The sequence below is a fragment of the Pseudophryne corroboree genome, chromosome 4 (assembly GCF_028390025.1).
Source record: "Pseudophryne corroboree isolate aPseCor3 chromosome 4, aPseCor3.hap2, whole genome shotgun sequence".
Classification (NCBI taxonomy): domain Eukaryota; kingdom Metazoa; phylum Chordata; class Amphibia; order Anura; family Myobatrachidae; genus Pseudophryne; species Pseudophryne corroboree.
The window spans coordinates 295723622-295746209 of NC_086447.1; the positions used below are offsets into that span (position 1 = coordinate 295723622).

The 22588-nt window shown below is 45.2% G+C and overlaps 1 protein-coding gene and 1 pseudogene across 3 annotated transcripts in view; one reads left to right on the forward strand and one right to left on the reverse strand.

Moving 5' to 3' along the window:
- The window catches only part of PRKCI (protein kinase C iota), a 418248-nt gene that overhangs the window by 201033 nt on the left and 194627 nt on the right, over nucleotides 1-22588 (forward strand). Inside the window, exons 1-2 of one of the 3 annotated variants that reach the window (XM_063916221.1) lie at nucleotides 5139-5202; nucleotides 8149-8344. The exons of the other annotated variants lie outside the window; for them this stretch is intronic. Of the exons in view, the coding sequence (XP_063772291.1) occupies nucleotides 8170-8344 (175 nt within the window). The 5' untranslated portion in view covers nucleotides 5139-5202; nucleotides 8149-8169. Of the gene's footprint in view, nucleotides 1-5138; nucleotides 5203-8148; nucleotides 8345-22588 lie in introns of those variants that run through there. 3 annotated transcript variants of the gene reach the window in all.
- Nucleotides 9398-9515, reverse strand: LOC134912106 (5S ribosomal RNA; annotated as a pseudogene).

Below are 22588 nucleotides of genomic sequence, written 5' to 3' on the forward strand. Positions count from 1 at the left end.
GTGGATCCCTGGGTTATACAGATTGTGTCTCAGGGATACAAGCTGGACTTCGAAGTGATGCCCCCTCACCGTTACCTCAAATCGGCCCGGCCAGCTTCCCCCATAGAAAGGGAAGTAGTGTTAGCGGCAATTCACAAGTTATATCTCCAGCAGGTGGTGGTAAAGGTTCCCCTCCTTCAACAAGGAAGAGGATACTATTCCACAATGTTTGTGGTACCGAAACCGGACGGTTCGGTCAGACCCATATTGAATTTAAAATCCCTGAACATTTATCTGAAAAGATTCAAGTTCAAAATGGAATCGCTCAGAGCGGTCATTGCAAGCCTGGAAGAGGGGGATTTTATGGTGTCTCTGGACATCAAGGATGCGTACTTGCATGTCCCCATTTATCCACCTCATCAGGAGTACCTCAGGTTTGTGGTACAGGACTGTCATTACCAATTCCAGACGTTGCCGTTTGGCCTGTCCACGGCACCGAGAATATTTACCAAGGTGATGGCGGAAATGATGGTGCTCCTTCGGAAGCAAGGGGTTACGATTATCCCATACTTGGACGATCTCCTCATAAAGGCGAGGTCCAGGGAGCGGTTGCTGATCAGCGTAGCACTCTCTCAGGAAGTGTTGCAACAGCACGGCTGGATTCTGAATATTCCAAAGTCGCAGCTGATTCCTACGACGCGTCTGCCCTTCCTGGGCATGATTCTGGACACAAACCAGAAAAGGGTGTTTCTCCCAGAGGAGAAGGCTCAGGAGCTTGTGACTCTGGTCAGAGGCCTCCTAAAACCAAAACAGGTATCGGTGCATCACTGCACGCGTGTCCTGGGAAAGATGGTGGCGTCATACGAAGCCATTCCCTTCGGCAGGTTCCATGCGAGGATCTTTCAGTGGGATCTGTTGGACAAGTGGTCCGGATCGCATCTTCAGATGCATCGGCTGATCACCCTATCCCCCAGGGCCAGGGTGTCTCTTCTGTGGTGGCTGCAAAGTGCTCACCTCCTCGAGGGCCGCAGGTTCGGCATACAGGACTGGGTCCTGGTGACCACGGATGCAAGCCTCCGAGGATGGGGGGCAGTCACTCAAGGCAGAAACTTCCAGGGGCTGTGGTCAAGTCAGGAGACTTGTCTGCACATCAATATCCTGGAACTAAGGGCCGTATACAACGCCCTGAGTCAAGCGGAGCCTCTGCTTCAAAACCAACCAGTGCTGATTCAGTCAGACAACATCACGGCAGTGGCCCATGTAAACCGCCAGGGCGGCACAAGAAGCAGGGTGGCAATGGCAGAAGCCACCAGGATTCTTCGTTGGGCGGAGAATCACGTACTAGCACTGTCAGCAGTGTTCATTCCGGGAGTGGACAACTGGGAAGCAGACTTCCTCAGCAGGCACGACCTCCACCCGGGAGAGTGGGGACTTCATCAAGAAGTCTTCACGCAGATTGCAAATCGATGGGAACTGCCACAGGTGGACATGATGGCGTCCCGTCTCAACAAAAAGCTAAAAAGATATTGCACCAGGTCAAGAGACCCTCAGGCGATAGCTGTGCACGCACTAGTAACACCGTGGGTGTTCCAGTCGGTCTATGTGTTTCCTCCTCTTCCTCTCATACCAAAGGTGCTGAGAATTGTAAGAAAAAGAGGAGTGAGAACAATACTCATTGTTCCGGATTTGCCAAGAAGGACTTGGTACCCGGAATTGCAAGAAATGCTCACAGAGGACCCGTGGCCTCTGCCTCTCAGACAGGACCTGTTACAACAAGGGCCCTGTCTGTTTCAAGACTTACCGCGGCTGCGTTTAACGGCATGGCGGTTGAACGCCGGATCCTAGCGGAAAAAGGCATTCCGGATGAAGTTATTCCTACGCTGATAAAGGCTAGGAAGGATGTGACCGCAAAGCATTATCACTGTATATGGCGAAAATATGTTGCTTGGTGTGAGGCCAGGAAGGCCCCTACAGAGGAATTCCAGCTGGGTCGATTCCTGCACTTCCTACAGTCAGGAGTGACTATGGGTCTGAAATTAGGGTCCATAAAGGTCCAGATTTCGGCCCTATCCATTTTCTTCCAAAAAGAACTGGCTTCACTGCCTGAGGTTCAGACGTTTGTTAAGGGAGTGCTGCATATTCAGCCCCCGTTTGTGCCACTAGTGGCACCTTGGGATCTTAACGTGGTGTTGAGTTTCCTGAAATCCCACTGGTGTGAGCCACTTAAGACCGTGGAGCTAAAGTATCTCACGTGGAAAGTAGTCATGCTGTTGGCCTTAGCTTCGGCTAGGCGTGTGTCAGAATTGGCGGCTTTGTCATGTAAAAGCCCCTATCTGGTTTTCCATATGGATAGGGCAGAATTGCGGACTCGTCCGCAATTTCTGCCAAAGGTGGTGTCATCCTTTCATTTGAACCAACCTATTGTGGTGCCTGCGGCTACTGGTGACTTGGAGGATTCCAAGTTGCTTGACGTAGTCCGGGCTTTGAAGATTTATGTGACCAGAACGGCTGGAGTCAGGAAGACTGACTTGCTGTTTGTCCTGTATGCATCCAACAAGCTGGGGGCTCCTGCTTCAAAGCAAACTATTGCTCGCTGGATCTGTGGCACGATTCAGCAGGCTCATTCTGCGGCTGGGTTGCCGCATCCAAAATCAGTGAAAGCCCATTCCACGTGAAAGGTGGGCTCTTCTTGGGCGGCTGCCCGAGGGGTCTCGGCATTACAGCTTTGCCGAGTTGCTACTTGGTCGGGTTCAAACACATTTGCAAAGTTCTACAAGTTTGATACCCTGGCTGAGGAGGACCTTGAGTTTGCCCATTCGGTGCTGCAGAGTCATCCGCACTCTCCCGCCCGTTTGGGAGCTTTGGTATAATCCCCATGGTCCTTACGGAGTCCCCAGCATCCACTAGGACGTTAGAGAAAATAAGAATTTACTCACCGGTAAATCTATTTCTCGTAGTCCGTAGTGGATGCTGGGCGCCCGTCCCAAGTGCGGACTTTCTGCAATACGTGTATATAGTTATTGCTTACTAAAGGGTTATGTTATGTGGCATCAGTTGAGTGATGCTTGTTTGTTGTTCATACTGTTAACTGGGTAAGTTTATCACGAGTTATACGGTGTGATTGGTGTGGCTGGTATGAGTCTTACCCTGGATTCCAAAATCCTTTCCTTGTAATGTCAGCTCTTCCGGGCACAGTTTCCTTAACTGAGGTCTGGAGGAGGGGCATAGAGGGAGGAGCCAGTGCACACCAGGTAGTACTAAATCTTTCTTTAGAGTGCCCAGTCTCCTGCGGAGCCCGTCTATTCCCCATGGTCCTTACGGAGTCCCCAGCATCCACTACGGACTACGAGAAATAGATTTACCGGTGAGTAAAATCTTATTATTTATTTATAATAATAATACAGATATATAAAAAGTACTGTATGTGAATCAGTGACGTGTGGTGGGGTGAGGCAGAGCCTTTCTTGTCATACTAACGTTTGTGCCAGAGTTTTGACTGTGTAAAGTATATGAAAAATACAAAGAATATGTTTGAAATATCGTCTTTGCATTATTCTAATAATTTTTATAGCCAAAACTCCGGAGTAAAAAGTCTATGGCAAGTGAAGCAGTGCCTCACTTGGCTATGTTTTCCGCACATCTCTAATCAAAACTCACCAAATTTCCAGGAGTTTATACTGCTGCACCTGTTTATACTGCCAGTATGTATGTTTTGGCTAATATATTGAATGTAAATCTGTCTCTGGTGCTAGCCAGTGCCTCCTTAACTATTTAGCTCACCGCACATCCCTGATGTGAATCAAATGTGCTCAAAGTTAAACATTCATCACGGCAAGATAAATTCAGGGCTGTGCTCAATCATTAAAGTCCGGACATGAATGAGCGGGGATGCACATAGCTCTATATAATACCACTTTTAGAGAGAAAACAGAGAAAAACACGGGTCTTAGCTGGCATTTGAGTGATAGGGGTTTTATTTCCTATTCCCAGCCTGACCCCCCCCCCCCGCCCCCCCAACGCACAGAATACCAAATTACCGGGTCAAGCATTTTTACCCAGCAATTTGCCGATCAACACGTGTTTTCCTCTGTGTGAAAGGGTCAGCCTGGGTCGCAATTCCTGGGGCTTCGACCCTGGAAAAAACAGAGTGGAAGTCTCTGGAACTTTGACCCCGGTTGGTTCTTTCCACACAGAAAAAGGACCCAGTTGATCCTTAGATTACCGAGTCCAAATGCTTGACTCGGAAAATTTGCTTTTCTGTGTGAAAGGGGCATGATGAACTGATAACTGGAAACAAATGTTCACCAGCGGCCTCACTTCCTTAGCCTGATTATACTGTTACACTGTACTTGCACTTCTTGCAGGACTTCACAGTCCTGCAGGAAGATTAGCCAACAGCAGGGGGCGATCCTTAGCATCTCCCGTGACTGGGAGGGCGAGAGAGAATTGGGAGGTGCGGCTGCTGGGCAATCCCGTCCGTATCTCCTATCTCAGCCATTCTCTGGCAGCGCCTGTAGTTGAGGTTGTGATATCTGACAGCATCATACAATCCAATTTTTGGATACATATTTTTTTTAGGCCCACTCCTTGGAAAATTGGTAATTGTCTTATGTATTCTCCATTTGTAAATAATTGTTTACATGATGGGGCAGATTCACTTAAGAGCAGATGCCGTCTGAACCGGTTCCACACCTTAACTACAGAAGGAAGATTCTGCTTGCAGCCTATGGAGGTAACGGTGTATGGAATCTGCCTTCTGTAATAGACTGAAAAACGCACAACAAATTGAATCTGTCACTCCCTATATAATGTGGAAATTAACATTTTTGGTTTTGTGAGTCACACAGCGCCTGGGTTATATTACCTTTTTATTGACATGAGAAAGGGTGCATTTTCTCACATTTTATTTTCTCTATGTTAGCTTAATTCTATTGAATAAATAATGATAAAGTCAGATGTTATTGTTTGTCACATAAGACTAGATTTATCAAATGTTTGGTTTACGTTAGTGAGGACTTGATGATGCATAACTATGTTTTGGTATGTGGAAACACCCATTTATTTTTAACATAAGTGTCTAAGCACAGGTATTGAAGTGCTTTGTGTGTAGGTTTGGTCTTCACGGGACACTGTAGTCCTCCCCAGATGCTTGGTTGCTATGGTAATATGAGAGGCCCTGCAGTAGCAGACAGAGGACCTGTCAGAGTGAGACCTTCCACTACAGTGAGGGGAGATAGTCACAATTAAAACAGTGGAGCCATTTAAAATGCAATTTTTAACAATAGTAAAAAGTTTATAAAAAATGTTTTCGATACTGTCGGTAGTTTAAGATGTGTTTGTGCTACTACTTTATAATTGGGTGGATTAACCTACACTTACATTTCTCAAATGTACTGGTGGAGCAGTAGAGAGAAATACATAGGACTGGTTTTAGTAGACCTTTCAATTAACCACTTAACAGTCCAATATTATTTACAAAACTTTAATAGAAATTTCAGTTAGTATCTAGTTATAAATGTATTTAACAATGTTTTTATTAAACATCACTCTTAAGGAGTGTCTGTTTAGTAGACTGCTGTAGCAGTTTCTTCTCCTTTTGCATTTTCCCATTCCAGAGATCTCTAATCTAGCATTTACCCCCCTCCTAGTGGGTGGCAATAGATCCCCCTTATAGCAGTGATACTCGGACCCCAAACAGGCTACATTTTCGAGGTTACCCGGCAGGTGCACTGTGTATCACCAGCTGTCGCATTTTAAAAATCCACAGGTGGCTTAAAAAAGATGAACTGTGTGGGGTACTGAGGACCGAGTTTATGAACCACTGGCCTATAGCATTACTCCCACCCCTGTAGTGGCAATATATATACCCCTGCAGCATTACACGTAGCTACTCCCCTTCGTATAGATACAGAGTGCAGGGCAGCCATACAGTAATTGCTGACTTTATGGATTCCCGACCTGGCAGATATTATCTTTGGCCCTCATTCCGAGTTGATCGGTCGCAAGGCGAATTTAGCAGAGTTACACACGCTAAGCCGCCGCCTACTGGGAGTGAATCTTAGCTTCTTAAAATTGCGACCGATGTATTCGCAATATTGCGATTACTAACTACTTAGCAGTTTCAGAGTAGCTCCAGACTTACTCTGCCTGTGCGATCAGTTCAGTGCTTGTCGTTCTTGGTTGACGTCACAAACACACCCAGCGTTCGCCCAGGCACTACCACCGTTTCTCCAGCCACTCCTGCGTTTTTTCCGGAAACGGTAGCGTTTTCAGCCACACGCCCCTGAAACGCCGTGTTTCCGCCCAGTAACACCCATTTCCTGTCAATCACATTACGATCGCCGGAGCGAAGAAAAAGCCGTGAGTAAAAATACTTTCTTCATAGTAAAGTTACTTGGCGCAGTCGCAGTGCGAACTTTGCGCATGCGTACTAAGCGGATTTTCACTGCAATGCGATGAAAAAGAACGAGCGAACAACTCGGAATGAGGGCCTTTGTCCGTTTCCGAAAAAGCAGCCGGCTTTTTCGGAAAGGAAAAATTCTTTAGTACATAGGGGTCAGATCGTAGTCCCCATTGATAATAATGGGGACTGCAATCTGTAGTGCACATTAGCATTCTGCAGGAGATTTCTGTGAAATAGCACATTTCTGTGTATTGCACACGTTTTGTGCTCTCAAAACTGCATTGTTAACATTACATTTAAAATCTGGTTGCTAAGAGAATGCCTCACTATAAAATACAGTAAATCAGGGGCGAGCAATCTGTATCACTCCAACTGCTGTAAAACTACACATCCCACGTGCCCTGCCAGAGTTTTGTTGTTGACTGCATGTTAAAACGGTGAGGCATGCTGGGATGTGTAATGCCACAATTTTCTACCTCTGCAGTAGATAATTAGGATTCAGTATGATATCCCGGATGACGGGATGCCAGTCGTCAGAATGCCGACGCCAGCATCCCAATAGTGAAAATCCCGACAGGGGGAGGTAAGACTGTCCCGTCCCCGCTATCCCCTAAGTCTAACCCTCCCTTTCCGCTGCGGCGTCGGTCCCCTGATCCTGTCTGGATTCCTGTGTCGACATTCTGACAGCTGTCGGGATTCCGGTATCGGCATTCTGACTGCCGTGATCCGACAGCCTGCATCTTGACCAAATTAAGAACACTACTTTTTAAATGTATTCTCCAGTTAAGCTGGGTACACACTGAGCGATATTTTTGAGTTGAACTATCGGATCATGGATACACATTAGAACAATGTATAAAGGACAGAGTGACCTATCACTCTGTCCTTAATTTACATAAAACTAGGGGGGGGGTAATTCAAATCTGATCGGTGCTATGCGTTTTCGCACAGCAGGCGATTAGATCCGAACTACGTATGCAATGCGCCAGCGCGCTGCATAGCTACAACAGGCAACACCAGTCAGCGACTGGATGGTGCGAAAAATCCATATGCACGGGCGATCGCAAGGAGATTGACAGGAAGAGGCCGTTTGTGGGTGGCACCTGACCGTTTTCTGGGAGTGTCAGGGAAAACACAGGCAGGATCAAGCGTTTTCAAGGAAGGTGTCTGATGTCTGCTCCGACCCCGATCAGCCTGATGTGATCGCAGCAGCTGAGTAAGTCCTGGGCTGCGCAGAGACTGCACCAAATCAGTTTGTGCAGCTCTGCTACACATGCGAACGCATACCTGCACAGCGAAAACCCACTCCCACTATAGGCGGCGACAATCTGGTCACAGGGCTGCAAAAATCGCTGCCCAGCGATCAGATCTGAATTACCCCCTAGGTCGCTAGCATTATAGCCCAGTTGGCCGTGCAGCAGGGCCGGCCAGGTATGTAGCTAGTGACCGTGGACCGTGACCGTGGACCGTGATGCGGATATTGGGCATACACAATTACCAATATTTCTGATAAGTCTTTCCGATTCGGCTGCAAAGGGCATATCGGGACAATGTCGCTTCAGTGTGTAACTGGCTTTAGAATGAAACAACTGTGTATTTGCCCCCCTTCCCTTCTCCACAGTTATAATTATATTATAATTACAGTTATAATATATATATATATATATATATAATATATTAGTTATATTATTATATGTTTATGTACAGATTGATATGCATGTATGTCTTTTCTTTTCCTCCTTTGGTGATCTCCACTACCTCCTCAGTGACCGCAGCTGCCGCTGATCATGGGGAACACGTATTCTTGCTTTATTTCCAGCAGCAAATATGATACTAAGGAAAAATACCATACTACACACCATTATTCCAAGCTGGCGGAGAGCTACACAAGTGCCCCTGCGACACAAGAACTGGAGCCTTTTCTAGAGCTAGATGAGGAGGGAGGTGCAGTTGGGAATATTGGTGAGGGACAGTTGAGGTTGCACAGCAAATGACTGTTTTGTCATCTCTACAGTGACTGTTTCATGCCTTCACCTTTTACATTTGTGTCGCTGCACAGACATGCCAGTCGCCTATGGCTGCCAGTACAATAGTCACACACTTTGCTCTCCTGCAGTTACAAGTGTTATTTTGCTTCCTTAATGTATCAAGTGTTCACCACACCTCTTACTTATGGATAGGACCATCTTCTGCTTTGTGTCATGGTCTTCATATGTTTCTGTCGTGATCCCCACAATGTACAGCACTGATTATTTATGCTAGGGCTTTAAAATATAAGCTTGTGTTTTACATACATACTCTGTGGCCACTTTTGAGATACACTTTTGTTGTAATAATCCGAAAGTGCTCGATCTGGTAATTTATGAGGGCCATTTGAGTTCACTGATCTCATTGTCATGTTTGTGTAACAGGCTAGACATGATGGGGTAAATTTACTAAGGTGGGAGTTCGTTTTTTTTTAGAAATGGTGATATTGCCCATAGCAACCAATCAGACTCTATCTTTTATCTATAATGAGTGTGGATCCGCACCAGTCACATGAATGCGTATAAATGTTTGAATGACATGATATAATGACCAATATATGGGCAGTTTACAAAAAGATTCTGAACTGCTTATTGATTGGTGGTGCTCCCAGGAAATTTGTAGATAAACTACATTGAAAAATAGGAGAAAAGACAAAAAAAAACTTGTTTGGGAGCACTCTTGATTATTAAATATATGTTGTGTAAATGGAAATCTCAGAATTAAAACTTAACCTTTAATTAATTCTTGAGTAAAAGATATGAAAATTTCCAATCAAATAATGCTAATATTAAAAGGATCTTGTTGACCTTTTTAGCAAATATGGTGCAAGATCGTTATGTAGGTGAAAATATATGCCTCGGATAAGCTTCACCAGTTATAGTGAGGGACAAAGAATTGTAGTTAATCAAAGGGATGTGGATGCTGTCTAGCTGTAGATGAAAATGGAAGGAAACAGGAGTGAGTTGAATAGTAGTCTCCTTGGAAAATGGCCCATTGCACCTGGTATTCTCAGGAGGTTCCCCTTCCTAGTACTGACCAGGCCATACCTGCTTAGCTTCCAAGATCGGACAAGATCGGGCGTATTCAGGACAGTATGGCCGTGGGCCGTTGTTAAAGGAGGAGAGGTGGCCACTTCTGCTTTCTGTACTCAACATAAATCAGAACTTTGATAGTTCGAAATTGTGTTTCCAGATGAGAGAGTGTGTGTGGCAACACTTCTGCTGTCTGTTGTGACGGTGAGATGTTCACTGCTCAGAGCATAATGTCCTGGCCAGAGTGCCTGTAAACCAGATGAGAGAGTGTAGAGAATGGAGATTTGGAATGAGCAATAAGAATGTTTGGAGACGGGAATATAGATCAATAGATTGTTTTACATAATGGAAATTCTGAGATCCTGAAACCTGTCTTTTTACAATGTATAAAGACAAATAGTGCTCTATCAGAGCTTGATACTGGCTCAGTCAGAGCTCAATGTAGTGATGGGAAATCTAGTTCAGTTCGGTGATTAGTTCATTATGATCTAGTTCACTGAAAAGATTAGTTCAGAAGATTAGTTCATCTAGTTCATTTAGTTCATCATTTCACTCACTGACTCTGAGACTGAAAGGAGTGATTAGATTTAGAACTAGTCTAGACTATTACACATAGAGTAGGTATTTCTAATACTAGCTCATTGTAGGAGTTATAATCTTTTTCAAATGATCAGATGTGTGTAATATGTCAGATTTTTTATTTTTAAGAAAAGCAATAAGTTATATAGCAACCTTATAGTGACATATGTATCTCTGCAATATTAATCCCATTGTTGGTACTCCTTTTTACTTCATAATATGCATGTGAAAGACCCAAATCCAGAGTAATGTCATAAGTCACTTTTAGTTTTTTCTGCTTTTAAAATACAGTAATTAAAAGAAAAGAAAAAGTCCCTTTGCCCCAATGTAACAGACCTTAGAGAGATAAAGTGGAGATGTTGCAAAGTAACCAGTCAGCTTCTGTCATTTATCTTCAACAGTAATAGTATATAAAGTGACAGAAGCTGATTGGTTGCTAGGGGCAACTGCTCAACTTTATGTCACTTGAAGGTTCATAGTACATATCCCCCTGTGTCTTGTGTGGAGTAATCATACCCTACAGAAGGCATGTCCAAACTGCGGCCCTCCAGCTGTTGTGAAACTACATATCCCAGCATGCCCTGACACCGTTTTGCCGTCAGAGAATGCTAAAGCTGTGTCAGGGCATGCTGGGATGTGTAGTTTCTCATCAGCTGGAGGGCCGCAGTTTAGACATGCCTGCCCTACAGGATAGCATGCAGCACTCAGCACTGTGTCTTTAGCTGATTGGGAGTGTAGCTTGTCACCTAATATACTGGGGGAATGAATCATGGCTATATGCAGTGCAGTATCAGCTCCATACAATGCATATGCCTGTGCACAGCAGTGCCACACATGGTAGCTGAGAAGTACTGTACTGACTCGTATGGCTGTATGAGTCATTGAGTCAGTGAACTGATCAGTGAACTGTAATGAATCACTGACTGAACTACTTGCAAGGAGAGTGACTCGTGAGGACAATGCAGTTCAATCAGCTTCACAGAGTCCACTGACTCCATGAGCACAGCAGTGACCCCTGTGGCAGCTGAGGTAAACTGACTCATGAGTATTCAGTATTCACTCTCTCACACACACACACACACACACACACACACACACACACACTGATTGGTTGCTATGGGCAACATCACTTCTATAGAACTACCTAAGTATATGTACCATCATGTTTTTAATTATTTCAAGACTGAAGGTTCATCAGACAGACATACATATCCCCCTATGTCTTGTGTAGAGTAATCAGACCCTACAGCAGGCATGTCCAAACTGCGGCCCTCCAGCTGTTGAGAAACTACACATCCCAGCATGCCCTGACACAGCTTTAGCATTCTCTGACAGCAAAACTGTGTCAGGGCATGCTGGGATATGTAGTTTCACAACAGCTGGAGGGCCGCAGTTTGGACATGCCTGCCCTACAGGATAGCATGCAGCACTCAGAATTTGTCTTTGGCTGATTGGTAGTGACAGTGTACCTTGTGACCACCTAATATGCAAGGTGAATTAATCATGGCTATATGCAGTTCAGTATCAGCTCCATACAATGCATATGCCTGAGCACAGCAGTGCCACACATGGTAGCTTAGAGGTACTGCACTGACTCGTATGGCTGTATGAGTCATTGAGTCAGTGAACTGATCAGTGAACTGTAATGAATCACTGAACTACTGAACTACTTGCTGAACTACTGAACTACTTGCAAGAAGAATGACTCACGAGTCGTCAGGACAATGCAGTTCACTCAGCTCCACAGAGTGAGTCCACTCCATGTCTGAGCACAGCAGTGACCCCTGTGGCAGCAGAGATGTACTGACTCATGAGTATTGCTGAGTGACAGCTGAATAAAAACAGTGCTGCAGCAGCACCTACACAACACCCAGCAGAAGATTTAGCACAGCAGTATGCACAGGAGCCAGTAGTACCAGAAGTAGCAGCAAGTGTTTGGACATCTGGACTAATAGGACAGTGATTGTATCACAGAAAGGTGAGCAGCATGACCACACATGCTCACTCACAGACACACATAGGGGTAAATTTACTAAGGTGGGAGATTTTTACAACTGGTGATGTTGCCCATGGCAACCAATCAGATTCTACTTACCATTTATCTAGCTGCTTCTAGCAGATAATAGATATAATCGGATTGGTTGCTATGGGCAACATCACCAGTTCTAAAAATCTCCCACCTTAGTAAATTTACCCCATAGACTTTGGCTAGGCAGTGCAGATGCTATTTTTTTATTAGATCTGTATTGCTGGGCTGTGTTGTACTTTTAACTTTCATTTCACAGCATCAGATTCAGGAAGTGAAAATCCAGTGAATGAGACAGTGAGAAGCCTAATGCTGGCTCTATTCTGTCTGTGTCTGACTCCTCCTTCCTGATGAACTAATCTTTGCCAAAGCTGTGAACTGAACGAACTAGTTCACTTTGAAGTAGTGATGGGTAGTTCATGAATGATTAGTTCAAAATGAACTAATCTTCAAAGTGAACTAGTTCGTTCAGTTCACAGCTTTGGCAAAGATTAGTTCATCAGGAAGGAGGAGTCAGACACAGACAGAATAGAGCCAGCATTAGGCTTCTCACTGTCTCATTCACTGGATTTTCACTTCCTGAATCTGATGCTGTGAAATGAAAGTTAAAAGTACAACACAGCCCAGCAATACAGATCTAATAAAAAAATAGCATCTGCACTGCCTAGCCAAAGTCTATGGGGTAAATTTACTAAGGTGGGAGATTTTTAGAACTGGTGATGTTGCCCATAGCAACCAATCCGATTATATCTATTATCTGCTAGAAGCAGCTAGATAAATGGTAAGTAGAATCTGATTGGTTGCCATGGGCAACATCACCAGTTGTAAAAATCTCCCACCTTAGTAAATTTACCCCTATGTGTGTCTGTGAGTGAGCATGTGTGGTCATGCTGCTCACCTTTCTGTGATACAATCACTGTCCTATTAGTCCAGATGTCCAAACACTTGCTGCTACTTCTGGTACTACTGGCTCCTGTGCATACTGCTGTGCTAAATCTTCTGCTGGGTGTTGTGTAGGTGCTGCTGCAGCACTGTTTTTATTCAGCTGTCACTCAGCAATACTCATGAGTCAGTACATCTCTGCTGCCACAGGGGTCACTGCTGTGCTCAGACATGGAGTGGACTCACTCTGTGGAGCTGAGTGAACTGCATTGTCCTGACGACTCGTGAGTCATTCTCCTTGCAAGTAGTTCAGTAGTTCAGCAAGTAGTTCAGTAGTTCAGTGATTCATTACAGTTCACTGATCAGTTCACTGACTCAATGACTCATACAGCCATACGAGTCAGTGCAGTACCTCTAAGCTACCATGTGTGGCACTGCTGTGCTCAGGCATATGCATTGTATGGAGCTGATACTGAACTGCATATAGCCATGATTAATTCACCTAGCATATTAGGTGGTCACAAGGTACACTGTCACTACCAATCAGCCAAAGACAAATTCTGAGTGCTGCATGCTATCCTGTAGGGCAGGCATGTCCAAACTGCGGCCCTCCAGCTGTTGTGAAACTACATATCCCAGCATGCCCTGACACAGTTTTGCTGTCAGAGAATGCTAAAGCTGTGTCAGGGCATGCTGGGATGTGTAGTTTCTCAACAGCTGGAGGGCCGCAGTTTGGACATGCCTGCTGTAGGGTCTGATTACTCTACACAAGACATAGGGGGATATGTATGTCTGTCTGATGAACCTTCAGTCTTGAAATAATTAAAAACATGATGGTACATATACTTAGGTAGTTCTATAGAAGTGATGTTGCCCATAGCAACCAATCTGTGTGTGTGTGTGTGTGTGTGTGTGTGTGTGTGTGTGTGTGTGTGTGTGTGTGTGTGTGTGTGAGAGAGAGTGAATACTCATGAGTCAGTTTACCTCAGCTGCCACAGGGGTCACTGCTGTGCTCATGGAGTCAGTGGACTCTGTGAAGCTGATTGAACTGCATTGTCCTCACGAGTCACTCTCCTTGCAAGTAGTTCAGTAGTTCAGTCAGTGATTCATTACAGTTCACTGATCAGTTCACTGACTCAATGACTCATACAGCCATACGAGTCAGTACAGTACTTCTCAGCTACCATGTGTGGCACTGCTGTGCACAGGCATATGCATTGTATGGAGCTGATACTGCACTGCATATAGCCATGATTCATTCCCCCAGTATATTAGGTGACAAGCTACACTCCCAATCAGCTAAAGACACAGTGCTGAGTGCTGCATGCTATCCTGTAGGGCAGGCATGTCTAAACTGCGGCCCTCCAGCTGTTGAGAAACTACACATCCCAGCATGCCCTGACACAGCTTTAGCATTCTCTGACGGCAAAACGGTGTCAGGGCATGCTGGGATATGTAGTTTCACAACAGCTGGAGGGCCGCAGTTTGGACATGCCTTCTGTAGGGTATGATTACTCCACACAAGACACAGGGGGATATGTACTATGAACCTTCAAGTGACATAAAGTTGAGCAGTTGCCCCTAGCAACCAATCAGCTTCTGTCACTTTATATACTATTAATGTTGAAGATAAATGACAGAAGCTGATTGGTTACTTTGCAACATCTCCACTTTATCTCTCTAAGGTCTGTTACATTGGGGCAAAGGGACTTTTTCTTTTCTTTTAATTACTGTATTTTAAAAGCAGAAAAAACTAAAAGTGACTTATGACATTACTCTGGATTTGGGTCTTTCACATGCATATTATGAAGTAAAAAGGAGTACCAACAATGGGATTAATATTGCAGAGATACATATGTCACTATAAGGTTGCTATATAACTTATTGCTTTTCTTAAAAATAAAAAATCTGACATATTACACACATCTGATCATTTGAAAAAGATTATAACTCCTACAATGAGCTAGTATTAGAAATACCTACTCTATGTGTAATAGTCTAGACTAGTTCTAAATCTAATCACTCCTTTCAGTCTCAGAGTCAGTGAGTGAAATGATGAACTAAATGAACTAGATGAACTAATCTTCTGAACTAATCTTTTCAGTGAACTAGATCATAATGAACTAATCACCGAACTGAACTAGATTTCCCATCACTACTTTGAAGATTAGTTCATTTTGAACTAATCATTCATGAACTACCCATCACTAGCTCAATGCTGGCTCAATGTTATCAGTGTAAAGTGACTGTGCATAAATTAATAAATAAATAAACAATTGATTCATGAAAGATAGGAACAAATTCATAAATCATAAAAAGAAATAACAATCCTTAAGAAAGCCAACCAATCAGAGCTATGCTGGCTACAAGACAATGTTGTCAGTGTGAAATGAACTGTGCATAAATTGATAAATAAATAAACAATTAATTCATAGAAGATAAGGAGAAATTGATCATTCTTAGAAAGAAATCAAATAAAAATGCTTGAGAAAACCCAGTCAGGGCTCAACGCTGGGCTTAAAATAAATCAGCTGATTGGTACAAAATAAGTTCATCTGAGAGATGCTCTCGTGACCAAGCCTTGTTAGGTGAAACGTACGTCGAAAGACGTCATCCAGTGACGTCATCGCGGCACCGCCCGGTCCGGAAGCGGAGACTACTATTCAACTCACTCCTGTTTGACACCATCCACATCCCTTTGATTAACTACAATTCTTTGTCCCTCACTATAACTGGTGAAGCTTATCCGAGGCATATATTTTCACCTACATAACGATCTTGCACCATATTTGCTAAAAAGGTCAACAAGATCCTTTTAATATTAGCATTATTTGATTGTAAATTTTCATATCTTTTACTCAAGAATTAATTAAAGTTTTAATTCTGAGATTTCCATTTACACAACATATATTTAATAATCAAGAGTGCTCCCAAACAAGGTTTTTTTTGTCTTTTCTCCTATTTTTCAATGTAGTCTATCTTTTATCTTCCAGAGGCAGCTAGATAAATGTTAAGTAAAATCTGATAGGTTGCTATGGGGAACATCATCAGTTAAAAAAAAAAAACCTCCCACCTTAGTAAATTTACCCCTATGTGTGGTTTGCGACATGGCATGTTCTCCTGATGGAAGTAGCCATTAGCTTGATTATTTATTATTTCTGCAACAGGTTACATTGGTTTCCACAGGGAAACATCAGGGTGTGCAGTAGACTTGGATCCAGAGGCACCAACAGGCAAAGCTTTAGCTGTCCCAGGATGCATAGGAGCCTCCTCTAAAACCCTGCCTCCAGGCACTGAGAGCTCAGTTTTGAGTTGGTGCCTGCAGCAGCAGGTCACTGAACAGTGGGGCTGTGGTGTGCAGCCCTGAAAGCTTTTCATCTGACAGAAATTGTCTTTGCTATTTGAGCTGGCAGCACTGTATGTCCGAGTGACATTCAGTGCTGCAGGTCCATCACCTCCCAAGCGGCACCGCACACTCCCGTTGGCCTGGTTCCCGGGTACCTGCGGCTGAGGCGTCCCAACTTAGGCACGGCCGCAGACTGATCTCCTGGATCGCATGGCTGCTACAGGGAGAAGCTAAGAGGGTCTCCTAGGCGGGATCCGCTATTAAACCAGGATCCGTCTGGGGAGACGGACCGCGGCGCTGGTGTGGACACTGTCACTGGACACTGTCCCGACTAGACCACCAGGGCATCAGAGCACAGGTCAGGTGAATTAACACCAGTTTAATGGGGCTCCATAGTACCTGGGGTGGAAGACCAGCATAGGGGAGGCGGCGCTTGACCTGTAGCCCCTCCCTCAGCCCAGGGCGCCGTCTCCTGCAGATTTCCCGCCCTGGAACTGCGTCACTCTCCCTCAATCCCTCACAGAGACTCTGCGAGTCATCTTAACAGCATAGCAGCAACAGGTCTCTGTCTCCCATGTAAAGCCGCCTGTGTACAGCGCTGTGTCTTTACATTCACTTGAGTATCCCACATGTCTTAGAGACAACATAGGTTGAGAAAAGGTGTACATTGCAGAGTATTTTGTATGAGTATTCTGCTATAGCCTCCAGTTTGAGACCGCGCTGTGAGATAGATATATATATATATATATATATATATATATTCAATGCAAAGACTGGCACTCCCCAAGCATATATTCAGCTGCAGCCGGTGCCCTCATGGAAAGATAAACATATGTAGCAAAGATGCGGCACTCCAGGCTTAAATGATTAACCAAAAGCAAGTTATTACTTATCCAGCAACGTTTCAGTAGTCGCACCTACTGTCGTCAGGCTGACGACAGTAGGTGCTACTACTGAAACGTTGCTGGATAAGTAATAACTTGCTTTTGGTGAATCATTTAAGCCTGGAGTGCCGCATCTTTGCTACATATATATATATATATATATATATATTGTCCAGTGCAGCATTATTGTGATATAATTTCTGCATTGCTTGTGACTGTGTGCCTGTATCTGCTGTGTTGTTTCACTTTCAGTGTTTCCCAGATATTACTGTCCCTATATTCTGTACCGTGGGGTAGGTGCATTTGGTTCACATAATATAGTTTATCTATATACCTATATAAGTATATTACTCCTGTGTTAAATTCACATTATACCCTGTCTTATTCCACAGCTTATTGTATTTGTCTGGCTATTTAATTGTACTGTGTAAGTCCAATTGTTTACATTGTGCAATGTCTAACAAAATGGGCAGCAAATCTGCAGAAGCTCCTGCATCATGCAGAGCATGTTCCGCGGATTTATTAGAGGGGGAATTGTTGCATGATGGTCTCTGTACTGCATGCCATGTACCTCTCAATCAATCTGCAGCCCCTGCACTTAGTCAGGAGCTTCCATGGGCAGCATTCACTGCCCTGCTGGGTACTCTAGTGGAGCGCCTTGTGCCTCCTATGGGGCCGCCTGTGCCATTACCCCCACAAATTGTGCCCATGGTTAATCCGCCTTGGGCGGAAAATTTGTCTATCCAACTGCAGCAACTAAACCAGTCCCTGGTAAGACAGAAATCTACCCCTGGTCACTCTAAGCGGACTGCTTCCTCCTCACAGTCTACAAACCTCTCTGATGTCTCATCTGAAGAGGAGGGGGAGCATATGGTCCTGTCGGACACTGAATACTGTGTTACTGACGAGGAATCTTCCTTATTGATAGATGTCCCTGCCCTGATGGTTGCTCTTAAGCATATCCTGCAAATCACAGATGAGGAGGATTCCACTACTGTGGCAAAGAAAACTGATAAGTTTAAACAGCAGAAAGTGGTTAAAACTGTATTACCCCATTCTGATCGGGTGTAGTATGGTATGGCGGCGGTCGGGCTCCCGGCGACCAGCATACCAGCGCCGGGAGCCCGACCGCCGGCTTACCGACAGTGTGGCGAGCGCAAATGAGCCCCTTGCGGGCTCGCTGCGCTCGCCACGCTTCGGGCACGGTTTTATTCTCCCTCCAGGGGGGTCGTGGACCCCCACGAGGGAGAATAAGTGTCGGTATGCCGGATGTCGGGATTCCGGCGCCGGTATACTGTGCGCCGGGATCCCGTCAGTTGGCATACTGAAGACCACCCTTCTGATCATCTAGTGGACATCAGACGGGAACCCTGGTCTAATCCATGGAAGAAAATTCCCTATTCCCAAATGGTCATTGGCTCGCTACCCTCTCCTTGCAGAATTGTGTAATAAATGGTAGACTCCGCCACCGGTGGATTCTCATGTCACCCGCCTAGTGGTGTCATCCACTCTACCTGTCACCGCACTGAGGGAGCCGACAGACAAGCGTGTTGAGGGATGCCTGAAATCTGTATATTCCCTTACAGGGGCTATTCATAGACCCACTATAGCTGCCTCTTGGGCTGCAAAAGGTATTGAAGCATGAGTTCAGGCATTAGAGGAAGAGCTGCCCGAGGATATCTCTGAAAATGCCAGACAATACCTGTCTCATATTACCACCGCTTCTTATTACGTTCAAGAAGCGTCCTCTGAGGCGGGACTATTGGCAGCCAAGGCGTCGGCTAGGTCTGTCCTGGCTCACCGCATACTTCAAGATTTCAAGAAGACTTTGGAAGACCTCCCCTTCACTGGGGACATTTTGTTTGGGGAAGACCTAAATAAAGTTGTGTCTGAACTGGCAGCTGCTAAGACAGCTTTTCTCCCCACTACTAATCCTTCTCAGAAGGCAAAAAGTACCACTTATCGTTCCTTTCGTTCTCAAGGAAAAGCGAAAAGGTCAGACATACCCTAGACAATCTCGCATTTCCAAAACCTCCAAGCCCAAGGCGAAGCAGTCTTGGGCAGCCCGTCAGCCTGCGGCATGACGGAGCATTCCTCCCCCTGGGGGACCCCTGAGTGGGAGGCCGACTTCTACAGTTCGCCAAGGTCTGGCTCACGACCACTTCAAATGCTTGGGTACTGGAAGTTGTCTCTCATGGGTATGCTGTCTCATTTAAGAGATGTCCCCCTCACCGGTTCTGCACAACGGCTCTCCTGTCGGATCCGTTGAAAGCACAGGCTCTACAAATGGTTCTAAGTTCCCTCCTAAACACGGGAGTGGTTGTGCCGGTTCCTCACCCCCAGAGGGGCAGAGGTTATTACTCGACCCTGTTTCTGGTCCCGAAACCCAATGGGTCCTATCGGCCTATACTCAACCTAAAGTTTGTGAAAGTGTCTACGTTTCGTATGGAAACACTGCGCTCAATAGAGCTGGCTATGGAACCTGGAGACTATATGGTATCCCTGGATATACAGGATGCATATCTGCATATTGCTATTGCCATCTCTCATCAGCAGTTCCTGCGGTTTTTTATTGGTGACCTTCACTACCAATTCCAGGCTCTGCCATTTGGACTGGCTATGGCTCCTCGGAATCTTCTCCGAGGTCATGGCCATTATGACGGGCCACCTCCGTTGCCAAGGAATCGGAATCCTCCCGTACCTGGACGACTTACTGATTCTGTCAAATTCACTCTAAGTCCTCCTCAGTCATCTCCAACTCACTGTGACTTTCCTGCAAGCCCACGGGTGGCTAATAAATAGAAAAAAGTCCTCGCTGGTCCCAGCTCAGAGCATAATGCACCTAGGAGCACTCTTGTATACACACAGAAAGAGACTGTTCCTGCCTGTAGACAAAGGGGGTAATTCAGAGTTGATCGCAGATGTGCTAAAGTTAGCACATCTACGATCAGTTACTCTGACATGCAGTGGGATGCCCAGCACAGGGCTAGTCCGCCCCACATGTCAGTCGTCTTCCCCTTCCTGCTCAGGTACAAAAGTATTGCTTTTGTACCTGACTAGTAGCTCCCTGTCAGCGCAGCTCCTGCGCTTTGGCAGGGAGCTAAGCGCCGCATCCCGGGTCGCAGCGGCTGCATGTGACGTCAGGCTGCCCCCACAGCCCGCTCACCCACCGTTCCAGACACGTCTCCGTTGTCTGGACCGCGCCCCACCAACGGCGTTCTAACACCGTTGCCGCGCCCACTTCTGCCTCACAACCACCTCAGCCTGTCAATTGGGCAGAGGCGATCGCAGCCCAGAGATGCTCATAGCATCTCACTGGGCTCTCAGGGTGCACACGCGCAGTGCTGCCGATGCATGTGCGCACTCCGCAAAAAGATTTAGACTGAATTAGCCCCAAAGTCCTGGGGTCTGCCAGACAGGGACCTCATGGCGTCTCAACACAATCACATTATTCCGGTCTTCTGATTAAGGACCATCCTCAGGCAGCATTCGTGGACGCACTGGCAGTTCCGTGGAACTTTCAGCTGCCTTACATATTCCCTCCGGTGTCACTCCTGCCCATAGTACTGCGGAAGTTCAAGCAAGAAGGAGGAATGCAAATTCTAGTCGCTCCAGCATGGCTCAGACGGCATTGGTTCTCAGACCTGCAGGGTCTATTGACAGAGCGTCCCCCTTCTACTTCCTCACTGTCAAGACCTCCTCGCACACGGCCTTTGTCTCTACATGGACCTGGCCAGAGTGGCTTTAACGGCGTGGCTCTTGAAGCATCACTCCTAAGGGCCAAAGGATTTACTGAGGCAGTCATTCAGACTATGCTGAAGGCCAGCAAACCGGCCTATGCCCGGATTTATTACAGGGTTTGGCATTCTTACTTCACCTGTTGTGCTGATAAAAATGATGTAGATTCAGAACGTCCAGAAGTCTGGTTTTTCTGCAAAGAGGCTTAGACTCATGGTGCCCATACACTTGTGAGATAATCGGTGCTAACCTTCGATTTCGACCTCATCTGTGAGAGAAATCGAAGGATTGTATGCAAATTTTAGGTACCTTGAGACGCCAAGCGCGGGCACGCCGCTCGAATGTCGCGTCTCAAGATATTATGTGCTGCACTTAATATCTCTCGTATCGCAGTGCGATTGCATGTGGTTTTAAAACCACATGAGATATATCGCATTGTGATGGGCACCCGCCGGGAGCGGCCGGCAGTGACGTACCAATCACGTGATTACCATGCGATCTATTGCATGATCGCATGGTAATCACTTTGGCAGTTCAGGTGCGACTTCATCGCACCTGAACTGCCAGAGCGATGCCCCGCGATGTCGCGGGGCATCGCACAAGTGTATGGGCACCATTAGGTATGCGTGTGGCCTTCCTCAAGGTTCACATTTGTGCCTTGTCTGTATGGTTTCAGCGCAAGATTGCCTCTATACCTGATGTTCATTCATTCACTGAGGGTGTTCTACGTATTTAGCCTCCCTATGTCCCTCCAGTGGCTCCATGGGACCTGTCTATTGTATTGAAAGCCCTTCAAGAGACTCCCTTCGAACCTCTTGAATCGGTTGACCTCAAAGTGCTCACAGCCAAGGTCCCTTTCTTGATGGCTATTGCCTCCGCAAGAAAGATCTCGGACTTAGGTGCTTTGTCCTTTTGTCCACCCTTTCTGATTTTCCACTGTAGAAGGTCAAAAGAAGAAAAAAGGATTCCCTATATTGGGCACACTCGGACTATACTACTTTCATAAAGTCAAATATCTATCATGATAGATGACCACAATTCTAAAATATAACTTTTATTGGGATCTTTAAAACATAAGCAAAATATAGTGCATGTGAATAAAATTGTGAAAAAATAATAAAGTGAATTAAAAAGCTTAGTCACTGTAATTGTTGTGTTTCTTCACTGTCTCCAGTATCTAAACAATGTTGCAATATCTGTAGCAATGCTAGTTGCCTTATGTCTGATAATGATACCTTTGTATCTAGGAGTGAAATGCTCCTATTATAATTTCATTATACCACCACTATTAGAATTTTTATTCCATATTTGCAGTGTGCGCATCACTGGCTAATCATACTTGGGTGGTAGACCATTCTTTAAGTGCCTCCTATTATTAGGAATTTGCTGCTCCTAAGAGAATTCCTTGTGCTGCTGCTCTCTATACATGAAGCATGAAATTATTCAGGATGCTCTGTTCTATACAGCAATGAACCTTATTTATAATTCATGTATCACCACCAATTATACACACATGTGACGTATGGGGAAGTTTTATATATCACATTCCACATGGAGTTTTTTAATGTACTATTGACATTAGAGCAGTTATTTTAATGTTAGAATTACAATGCTCTTTTTCTGTGTGGTTATAATCCACACTCATTGATTTATCTGTCAACGCCAATAGCACACACGTGTGTGAAATGTATT